Source organism: Phaseolus vulgaris, chromosome 8, assembly GCF_051622355.1.
Source record: "Phaseolus vulgaris cultivar YP4 chromosome 8, ASM5162235v1, whole genome shotgun sequence".
Taxonomy (NCBI): domain Eukaryota; kingdom Viridiplantae; phylum Streptophyta; class Magnoliopsida; order Fabales; family Fabaceae; genus Phaseolus; species Phaseolus vulgaris.
This window is the reverse complement of record NC_143505.1, coordinates 52,674,327-52,685,550: the sequence shown is the minus strand read 5'-3', so window position 1 is coordinate 52,685,550 and position 11,224 is coordinate 52,674,327. Positions and strand designations below refer to the sequence as shown.

At 31.1% G+C, this 11,224-nt stretch overlaps 2 protein-coding genes across 4 annotated transcripts; one reads left to right on the top strand and one right to left on the bottom strand.

Annotated features, from left to right (window-relative positions):
• Nucleotides 1-4,026: 4,026 nt before the first annotated feature.
• Nucleotides 4,027-5,721, top strand: PMD2 (Tropomyosin-like protein). Of its 2 annotated transcripts, none has more exons than XM_068629062.1 (2): nucleotides 4,027-4,310; nucleotides 4,532-5,721. In XM_068629062.1, the coding sequence occupies exon 2, from the start codon at nucleotides 4,540-4,542 to the stop codon at nucleotides 5,449-5,451; it is 912 nt and encodes a 303-aa protein (XP_068485163.1). In that variant the 5' UTR covers nucleotides 4,027-4,310; nucleotides 4,532-4,539; the 3' UTR covers nucleotides 5,452-5,721. The 2 variants fall into 2 exon arrangements, with proteins under 2 accessions (XP_068485163.1, XP_068485165.1); XM_068629064.1 differs by having other exon boundaries at nucleotides 4,152-4,345.
• A 1,729-nt stretch (nucleotides 5,722-7,450) lies between these two features.
• Nucleotides 7,451-9,765, bottom strand: LOC137826722 (uncharacterized). Of its 2 annotated transcripts, none has more exons than XM_068632813.2 (4): nucleotides 9,552-9,765; nucleotides 8,484-9,250; nucleotides 8,244-8,336; nucleotides 7,451-7,716 (listed from the first exon to the last, which is right to left on the bottom strand). In XM_068632813.2, exons 1-3 carry the CDS (start codon nucleotides 9,646-9,648, stop codon nucleotides 8,250-8,252), a joined length of 951 nt encoding a protein of 316 aa, XP_068488914.1. In that variant the 5' UTR covers nucleotides 9,649-9,765; the 3' UTR covers nucleotides 7,451-7,716; nucleotides 8,244-8,249. The 2 variants fall into 2 exon arrangements, with proteins under 2 accessions (XP_068488914.1, XP_068488915.1); XM_068632814.1 differs by lacking the exon at nucleotides 9,552-9,765 and adding an exon at nucleotides 9,338-9,531.
• Nucleotides 9,766-11,224: the final 1,459 nt, after the last annotated feature.

Genomic DNA, 11,224 nt, shown 5'->3' with positions numbered 1-11,224 from the left:
CGCCGCAGATTAGTGTTGGAGAATTGATTTTGGGGAAGTGTTGTAGGAATCTTAAGGTGTGTTGTTGTTGATGGTGATGATGATGATCTGGAGTGAAGCTAGAGTGGGTGCAAGTGTATGACATTATGGTGTGTCTGTGTTGGATGTACGTGGGCTATGTGTGACAGGTTTTTTTTTGTTCATCTTGGTCCAGTGGGCCACCCCTATTTGGTCTTAAAATCTGGATGAGATCAGAGGTTTTTAAAGTAACATGGCACATACACATGTTGCCATTGGTCACTTTCTCTTTTATTTTGTTGTCAAAACTTTGCTTTGGGGATTTTGGAATAGGGTTGTTTGACTTTTTTGGCAGTTAGCCATTACTACCACAATAACTTACACTTACAATGTGGTATACACAAAAAAGAGACCACCCCACTTCAATTCAATGCTTATAAATTTCACATGCTTTCTTTCTCATCCCAGGATCATTCTGCACCCATTATGGATCTCTCTTAACTATCTTAATTCTTTCTTTACAACCATTCAAAAACTTATTTTTACTTCTCTTTTCTTCTCAAACAAATGCTTTTTTAACAAATTTCTATCAATAACCTTGTTTCAATTTTGAAAATTAAAGTTTAGTACAACCTTACAAGTCACTGCACCTGAAAAAACAAGAAAACGTTTTCAAGCTGTAATTTTGTTTTGGTGTACATTTGCAACTAGATTTGAACAAAATCATTGTTTCCTTAAATTTAAGAATGCCACTGTTACTTTATGTGATGAAACTTTAGTGAAAGTGAAAGAAAAACAAGTTAATGAAAAAAACAAGTAAAAATCCAGGTCACAATAAATGAGATAAAACCAAGAGTGCTCTGAGCAATGTGGCTACTACTACAGTTACAGGCACTTTCACTACAATCTGAGTACTGTTTTGGAGATCCAACACAACACAACACCACACTCTGGCAATCAAATTCCATCCACCAAGCTTTTGCCAAAACTCATCTGCATTCTCCAATTGCCAACTTCCTGGAACAGTCGCAGTCACAATCACAGTCACAGCCACAGCAATTTTTTTGGAGAATCATGAAAAGGCTTATCATGTTATCATTAAGGCAGAAACTTGGGCATGTGGCATCGTGCACAACTACAATGTGTATCCATCACAGCACAGAAAGCATGCAGAAATGCTAATTAACCATGTAGGAACAGAACTCACTCACAGTTACTCATCTGCATAATATATATAACCAATAAATTTACATAAGTTTATCTACAATTCTAGGGAGTTAGCATTCCCGTAGCTCTTATATAAGTGTCAGTGCCACTTCATCTAGTGGAATAAATTTTCATGATTATGGACTCAAAATAGCTTAACTATAGTAACTATTTAAATTTGAAGAAAAAATAAATTCGTTTTCTATGAACTATCTTAGCAAATTTGTCGAGATAAACTGAAAAGCATATCTGACAAAATCATGAGTTTTATTTTGTATGCTTTCTCTGTAGCTTAAAAGGGCATAAAATAAATATAAAAAAGTTACAATAACTTTTTCCAAACACTCTTTAAAGGATTTAATTTGAATTATGTTTTTTACTATAAAATTAAAAAAAATATGCAAACTTATTTATTACACTCAGTTTATATATATATATATATATATAATTTTAAATGAGTAACCACTTTTTAGGGAATTTAAAATGTTATGATAACATGTTATTTTGGGTAAGAAAATTAAAAAAAATTCAAGAATTTATTAGAGTAGTTAAATTATTTAAAATAAGATAATTTTAATTTTCATAAAAAAGTAAGAATTTAAATTTTTAGAGTCTCATCAAGTTCACGTTTTATTAATTTGTATTTTCTTTTTACCTCAATTTCTGGTGTCGACTTTACAAACTTCAAGATATTTTTTCGGATGATTATATTTCTATTTATGTTGATTAAGATTTTTTTTATTGATGTTGATAGGAATAATTCTTTATTTAAATTATTAGTATAATTTTATTTTTATATATTATTTTTAATCAAAAGGATTCTTTTCTAATTAATGTCACTATTTATTTTTACGTATTGAATTATATTTTTTCGGATTAATATTCATTGTGATTATTTTTTTATTGATAAATAATTGACAATCTCCGACCATCAACATTATAAAAATATTATTGTTATAAACATAAATAGTTATAATTGACATCAATTAAAAATAATTTTGGCTGATGTTAATTTAAAAAAATATGAACTTTTAAAAAAAGAAATAACTAAAGATTGATAAATTATTTTATCAATATTATATTTTTTTAATATATTAATGATAATTGAAATAGTTCATTTAAATAATAAACAATTAAAATTTACTACATTTAAACTGTGATTGAAACAAAAATTAGAACATGAAACAATGAGATAATTCAAAATTAAATATATTTGAATATTTTAAAAACTGAAAAAAACTTTTTATCCAAAGTTAACGTTTGATTTTATATTTTCTCAGTGTAAAAAAAGTATTCCGTAAAAGTAAGTATGCCTCGATAATTATATAAAAATCATCTAATTTGTCAACTTTTTTTAATTTGGGATTGAATGGCAGCTTAAATGGTACTTAAACTATTTCCTCTAAATTTTTTTAAAAAGGTTCTATAATTTTACTTATCTTAAAAATGTTTTTGTTTGCATAACTTATCTTAAAAAAATATTAACTATTTAACTATAGCAATTGCAAATGTAATACCTTTTCTAAATTAAATAATAAAAACTTTCAATTTTTTTTTTAAAAAAATAGGCATTATTCTGTACATAAAAAAGAGAGCAAAAAATAAAGTTATGGACAAGTTATTTTGATGGAATGAACAAGTCCTTGTTGAAGTTTGCTTGCGACTGTTTTTTTATGTAAAAATAAAAAAATAGCACATAATATAATAAAATCAAACATTACTTTAATTACGTTTGTTTTTTATTAACAGGTAAAAAATTAATACTTAAAAAATAATATTATTTTAAAAAAATTGATTGTGAGAATTGGGTCTCTTGGGCTGGGGATGGACTGTTTCTTTCTGCACCTCCATACCTTCTACTCTCACCTCCATATATTTTCGAATTTCCAAAAATGCTCCTCTATAATATTCTGGATTATGTAATTTGGAAGTCATTTTTTAAATTTGTAATTAACTTACGGATTACATAATCTGGAATTCTTTTTTCATATGCATGATTAATTTTTGGATTACATAATCCGAAAGTCTTATTTAACTTTCGAATTATGTAATCCAGAAGTCTTTTTTCAAATGAGTTTCCAGATTATATAATTCAGAAACTACGTGGGGGTGACATATGAAAGATAAAATTGTATTTTCATGTTGTGTATGGATGTGGCAGAAGAAGATATGGAGGTGCAAGAAGATATGAGTTTAAATAGTTGCAGAAATAGAGGAGTGGAAAGATTACTATTGCCAACCCCGACAACACTATTTAAACTCCCCATTCTAATAAAAAAAAGAACCACTTTAATTACCTGGTAAACTTACATGAAACATTTTTCTAATTATGCCAATAAATGCTTTACATTCTATATTATCTTTTATTTATGTGTTTGTTTCTGGAAATTTATTATTTACAAGGGACCATTCAATAATAAAAATATTTTTTTATTAATTTTTATAATGTTATATTTGACATATAATAATATTACTATTTTAGGTAATTTTTATTTCGACCGTATAATCGGTAAGATTAGTTGTGTTTATTAGAGCAATTTAATATGATATATTGTGGCAACATATTATAGTTTTCTTCCTTTTCTTTTTCAACTGACTACTAATTACGATTATTTGGTTTTCGGGAGTATGCTATTTTTAGTTTTATCTATTTTGAAAAAATGATAGAAAAATAATTTTCCTAAAATGTTATTTTAAAATTTAGTTAGAATTTATTCAAAATATGAAAATTAATAGAAAAAAAAAGATATTCACATCGTTACGTTATTTTTAATAAAGTTTCAATTAAAAAAGTTTATAGAGAGCGAAGGAATTTGACATGCTGGCGATGGCGCACCAGTACGGGAGTATAACCTAAAATCTGAACCGTTGGTTGATGATTCTGATCTCTCACTTGCTGTGTTCTTCTTTTGTGCCTTTTCTTTTCCATGAGAAAAGGTAAAAAGAGAATGGTAAAGTTAAAAGTTTTCACATAACCACTCAAAACCCTAGTCACAGCACCTTCCATAAACACAAACCTCTTCTTTCCCTTGTCACTTTCCCGTAAAATCCTCTCCATTTTTTCTGGAAAATTTTATCGCTGTTCTCTTCACGCCTTCACTCGCTCTGTACTGTTCTTAACACGCTACAACAATATATTTATGTATTTATATATTCTTAATTTTTGTTTACTTCCCTGTATAATTCGATTTACGGATCGTTCATCAATTACTTCGATTTTTTATTTTGTTTTTTAAAGGCAACAAAAAGCGTGTTTCATTTTCGACTTCGATTTCAATTTCTGGGTTCATTGATTAATAACAGCCTGCGATTTTGCTTTGTTCTGCAGAATCAACCATGGCGGATGACGGTGTTGCCAACGGCGGCGTAGATGAGCAGTACGGTGAGGAATCGACGACGAAGATCGCGGTGTTGCAACGCGAGCGTGATGAATTGTTGAACGAGAACGCCGCGAGGAAGGAGGAGATCGAGGAACTGACGGCGGAGCTCGACGGTTTGCGAAAGGACCGCGCGGTGAATAATCAGAAGATCGAGGAGATGCAACGGGAGTTGGTTCAGTCGCGCGAGGGGGCGAAGGCGGCGGAGGTTATCGCGGCGAGGGCGGCCGACCTGGAGACGGACCTGGCGAGGCTGCAACATGATATGATATCGGAGATGAGTGCAGCGGAGGAAGCGAGAGCGGATGCTGCTGAATTGAGAAAGGCTTTGGGAGAGAAGGAGTCTAGGGTTGAGTCTCTGGAAAGGAAGATTGGAGTTCTGGAAACAAAGGAAATTGAGGAAAGGAACAAGAGGATTAGGTTCGAGGAGGAGATGAGAGATAAAATTGATGAAAAGGAGAAGGAGATCAAAGCTTTCAAGCAGAAGTTTGAGGAGTTGGAGAAAATTGCTGGTGAGAAAAAATCTGAGTTGGAGAAGATTGTTGCTCAGAAAAATTCTGAGTTGGAGGAGTCGGTTAAGCAGAAATTGAAGTTAGAGGAGTTACTTACAGAATCGGGGAAGAAAGTAACAGTTTTGGAATCAAGTATTGTTCAATTGCGTGAGGAAGCAAAGGAAGCAGAGAAGGTGATCTTATCACTGAAAGAGAAGGCGAGCGAGACTATTAAGAAAATTGATCGAGGTGTAAAGGGCATAGATGGTGAAGAGAAGGTGTTGAAGTTACAGTGGCCAGTGGTGGCAGCAGCAGGCTCTACAGGAGCTGTTGTTGCGGCGGCTGCTGTATTCTATGTCTGCTATGGGAGACGGAGGTGATTTCATGTGGTGAGAGAGTGACCAATCGAGGTGAATTGGAAGAGGAGGTTTTAGAGGTTAGATTTATCAGGTCTTTAATCAGTTATGCTGCAATTTTGTTTGTCATAAAATAACCCCTTTTTTGGCTTTTTTCTCTGGCTTTTATTTTTGAAGCCTGTGAAATTTTCATGTATGTTGAAGTTGGCATACTTGTTTGGTTGTTAGTTACCTATTACGAGGATCGAACCATTGTGTGTTGGATTTAATAAATAGGTTTCAAAATTGATATTAGATGTTTCTTTACCTTATTAGTTTGGAGGATAGGCATTCAGCAGTGCTGTCAGTTTAAGGCAGCACTCGGCAGTTTCTGTTGACTAACAGTTTGAGGTTGATTTCTCTGCCATTTGTCTTGTCCAGTGGTTCTCATAACATGTCTTTGAATTATATGATCTTTTAGGATTAAATGATAACACTGATTTGTTAGTGCTGTTGCTGAATTGCCTTTTTCTCTTGCTTGGTGTCATTTTGGTTCGGTTTGATGGCTTTGGAGAAGCTGCTGCAATGTGCTAAGGGAGAGTTTTTCACTTTCTGGTATTGTTCCCTTTTTCATTGCTTATATCCCATTTGTGGTGATTGTCTTCGGATTTAGTTGAAAGTTTTCCTCAGTGGTAGTTGCCTTATTTGGCGTATGATGAAAGCGTTGGCTTGCGCTGCTCCCTTTCAATCAACTTTTTAATGGTTTCTATTAAGTTGAATAGTAGTATTGTTGAACCTTTTGCTTGAAGTTAAAGACACAAGAGTTTATTTCGCTAGTTTTAATATAAATGTCGAATTGGTGCTAACGTAAGATAGATATTATTACTAAGCTATTGTTGTTGACATAACTGGATAGATATTAAGCTACTCTTAACTCATTTAATGTATGTGGGGTCTTCGTTAAAATAACATAATATTTGTATTCATGATTTTGAAGAAGTTCTTTGGAGGCCAAATTCTGTGTCTGAAACATATTCGTTGGAATTTATCTTGGTTTCTGCAGTGAGGCACAATGACTTTTGTGTCGTTTTAACCCAAAATTTTCTCACAATATCCGAATCAACTTAACACGTTCTTATGTGGTTAATGCGCGAAGAAAGTCTGTTTAAATTCGCACTTAAACAGTCATTTTTTCCAAAAGGAATGAAAAAAAGGAAAATATGCAGTGTAATTTGCATGATAAGTAGAATGATGAATTTGGTTATCCTTGATTTTCGTTTTGAATTGGTGAGAGTGTGTGGTAAGCAAAAGCTTTGTAGGTCATATATAGTATGAGCCTTTAATTTTTTAGCCCAGCACCAGGTCAGGATAATCTTATCACGAAGTCCACTTGTGTTTAGATGGCTCAAAATAAATACAGCAAGATAAATAGAGAAACAACATTAAAATATTCTTTTATACTCTTTATTTCATGGCAAAATTTAAATGTGGAAAATCACTCGCTTTCAATTTTACTTGATAAAAAATCATAAGGTAAAAAGTAATAATTTTTGTAATTTTTTTTTTATATTTTATTCTTTTAAAGTCTATCTTACACTTGACCTAACTAGTATAAACTATTTTCTTCACTTTCTTCTCTTATTTTCATTTATCTAAATATACCCCTTTTAGCTGTTTATCTAAAAAAAGTGTTAGTCAATAAGTTACAAATTTCTTGTCTAATGTATAAAAACGCAAAAGCGTAAAATGTTGAATATGTCACTACATGGATGAAAATAAGTCGGCGCAGAAAAAAAAAGGGCGTGAAACTACTCGGTTCGAAACCTCCCAAAGTAAAAGAAAAAGTAAAAATGAAGAGAAACTAGTTTTCAATATAAAATCAATATCAATAAATAAACAAATAATAAAAATTTAAATAAAATAACGATGTAACAAAAATAATTATTCACTAATCCTCATCAATTAGATAACCTTTATTTTTTTTATTCTCTTTATTTCTTTCGTTTCTATGAGATGAAACATTAGAATAAAAGTATAAAAGAAATTGTAGGAATTACTTGTAATATATTATTATAAGGTGGTGACTATAAAATAACCTTTGATAGTAAATTGTTGTTAATGGAAGCTCACAAAATGCCACAACTGAAATGTACGATTGGTTTGTGAATTTTGAAATGAAATGAAGTAACAACTGAGAAACGAAGCAGGAAAGCAGAGTAGAAATAGAAGATGCCCCTTAATCTGATGCTCAAAGAATGTGCAATGCCTCCAAACCTTAGCTCAATCTCCCACATTCTAACATCCTCTGCCCTGTCAAACATTTCACAATGATAAAATTATTTAAAAATATATATCAGAATGGTTTGGATCCAGTAATTTTGTTTGAGAAAGTACAACAGCTCTAAAGCACTGCTATTTTCATAAACTATATTTTCTCTAGTTTCAAACTTAACAAGACAAAAAGCAAGAAAAGATTCTGATGCCAACTAGACTGTTCTCTTTAGTGGGCAACACAGAGTCCTAAAAAAGGGGAAATGTATAATATGGTGAAATATTTCCATTAGGTTTATGGTATTATAGTGACACAGTGACAGTTAATACTACTCCACACAGACCCTATTAATATGTTATCAGAATTGAGCTGCATACCATTTAGGCATACAACTTAATTGATTGAATACTTATATTCAGCAAGTTGAAAACAAGTTGTACAAAGAAAATAAGTGAGTTTCATGTGCTGAATTAAGCTATATTAGTCCTTTCAAATATCTGATTAGTCAGTTCTTTAGCATTTATTATTGGCCAATGTAAAAGAAATCCTTGGTTGGTTTACTCACCTTGAATTATCTACCACCACCCCTCATAATCTCAATGAGTCCGCAGCAACTTTTCCAAGAAGTGATTTCCCTTTGAGCCACAGGGACAGTGGTCTGTCACAGAAAAAAGAATATGATGACCATGTACATAAGCAAATACAAAAAAACAAATAACAAAGACAACTGCATTACAGGAAGCACACTTGCTTAGCACAAACTGAAATGTCCATATGAAACTATCATAAAATGTTAATCACCTACTTGATTTTCATTGCTTTCAGCATCAGGAACAACACTAAGTGATGGTTGAAAAGACTCCTTGGCACTTTCATAGGATGACTCTTCTAGACCACCTGATGATTCCTGTACACTCTCATCCAAAGTTAGCTTCAAATCCAATGATTTTTCAATTATGGTTGGAGCAACCTTGTCACTCTCACATGGTTTTGGAACACTTGTCTCCGCATCAGTTAGAGTCAAAGAATAATCACCACAAACATCATTTGCTTCCTCAACCTCCCCAAGTAACGTTTTTGATACAGCATCAGGCACAACATTCTTCTCCTCTTCTGCAACCGTCATGTCCTTAACAATTGCTGTTTCAACCACTTCAGTCTCCCTCAATCCTTCATTTCCTGAAACTGAAGGATACAAATCTGTTCCTTTAACCCCATCTGGATCGGATTCAAAATCTTCATTAAATTCTATCATAACAGCATCTGATTCCACTGTATTCTCCACTTGAGCATCTTTCACAGTATCAGGCTCAAAAGTCTCAGCAACTGATTCAGAAACATCTTCTTCTGTCTCTTCAAGTTTGCCTGACTCAACCAACACCTTTTTCTCCTCACTTTGTGGTGCCTCCTCTTCATGAGTGATGACAATATCACCATCTTGGGAATCATCAACTTCAACAGCCACCTCCTTATCTTCACTCAAAGATTGTGTTCCTACTTTCTGGCTGTCTCGTATTGTTCCGTTGAGAAATCCTTCCATTTTCTTGCTGTTGTTTGCTGAAACAGCTTCCCCTGCAGATAAAAAGAATGACCCTTTATAATTATCCTCCTCAACTGCTATAAAAGATATAATAGCTTAGCAAATGGGTGCCATAAAACCTTTATCTTGCTTCAGGGATATAAGACCAAAGTGGCCTAAACCAGTATTGTGTTAATTGTCATTGAATGAAAAAAAAGAAGAGAATTAAGGAAAGTAACTACAAAAAACATAGGATACCCAACAAGGATGTAGAGAGAAGAGATGGACATAAAGAAAGAGAAGACAGAGAAGTAGGTGGGGATGGTAGATAGATGGAGAGTAAAGAGTGAGTGCCTTGGATTTGATGAGCAGGGGAAGAATGGTGGTTGAGAATGCTCCAAGTTTTGAGTTTTTTTGCTTGTTTTGCTTTTCTTCTTGAAACTGAAGGCATAGATTCTGACTGGTTGTTCCAGAGAATGGTGGTTGAAGATTGGTGATGGTGTCAATGGCAATGAATATAGTGTGTCACTTCCCTTTCTCTGCTTCTTCAGTTTACTCATCTAACGAAAAATAAAAGTGCTTTTAAATTGAATTGAAACGTTCATGGAGGGAACTAAAGTGATGATGAGGGTTACCACTGCAATCATCACTGTTCAATAAAGGAACTACTTCAACAGTTTCACCACCATCTTAGTTCAATTTTCATGGAAAGGAAGACCAAAAATTTCATACTTCTCAATATTTTTTATATTCAATATTTATTTTTAATAGATATTTGTGAATAATTAATAAATTTATGGGAGTACTGAGTTTAATTATTGATAGAATGAATATGGATAATATGATACCTAATTCCTGGATATATATATATTATTTCATTAATTATTAAAAAATCAATTTTATTTGAATATTTTAAAAAACTAAATCATCAAAATAAAGTTATTAATGAAAAATTATTTCAAACTTTGATTTTATATATTTAAATTTTTTATTTGAATCTATAAAATTGAAGTCATTTATGAAAATATTAATTTTTTTATAATTTCTACTGTGATGTAATTTATTTAAATTTAGTTCTTGAAGGATCAAATTTATATATACTGATATTTTATTATGAATTTTTATTAAAATTATAATTTATTTATTTTTTTTATCTAAATTTATGTTTTAATAATGGCTTTTGAATAATTTTATTTAAAGTTAAAAAAAATATCTGAAAGTAGAGGTATCAGTAGAAAAATGAGAGAGCACCTTTGGTCTATATATGTCAATCATAACTATTTTTGTAAAGAATTTTTGCTAATAAATGGTTATAATTAGTTTTCAACACATTAAATCAAATGTTCATCGGTTACAAAATAATGAAAAAATTAATAAACGTAAAGATTTCAAGAAATAGTTTATATTTACAAACTATACAATATAAAAAATAAAATAAAAATTATTTTTAAAGTTAATATAGTATACACATATGATACAAATTTAATGTTTTACACATATCAAACAAATAACAAATAGTTTATATTTACAGAATATTATATACAAAATTAACCAGTTTATATTATACAATATGTAATATAAAATAAAATAAAATAAAAAACTTATAGGCAATAATTTGTGTAAGCTACTAATATAATATATAATTTGATGTCTCCAGTTGTACCGATTATAAGATGAGTGCAATAATTACTGTATGAGAAATTCATTTTTTTAAAGAAAAAATATCTTCTAGAAATAAATTATTAGGAAGAAAGTAGTTAAAAAACATCTTTATATTAATTTGTATTGAATGATGTGGTAAAATAATTAATTTTTGTAAGATATATAATTTTCTTTAAAGATATAATTTAATGGAATAATATCCATGAATGCGTTGTTACAATTTCATTCTGCATTTCATCATAATTTCATGATTCTGTAAATTATTTCTCTAAATTCTCATTACCCTTTCTCTTCAAATAAAATTATTTATTTTTGGAAAATTAGAACTCTTATGAGGTGTGAGCTACTAGATAAGTTAGTTTGAA

Coding starts and splice junctions, on each gene's coding strand:
- PMD2 (XM_068629062.1), top strand. CDS start 4,540: ATGGCGGATGACGGTGTTGCCAACGGCGGCGTAGATGAGCAGTACGGT.
- LOC137826722 (XM_068632813.2), bottom strand. CDS start 9,648: ATGCCTTCAGTTTCAAGAAGAAAAGCAAAACAAGCAAAAAAACTCAAA. Junction 9,251..9,551: donor CCCTGCTCATCAAATCCAAG/GCACTCACTCTT, acceptor TTTTATCTGCAG/GGGAAGCTGTTTCAGCAAAC. Junction 8,337..8,483: donor CTGAAAGCAATGAAAATCAA/GTAGGTGATTAA, acceptor TTTCTGTGACAG/ACCACTGTCCCTGTGGCTCA.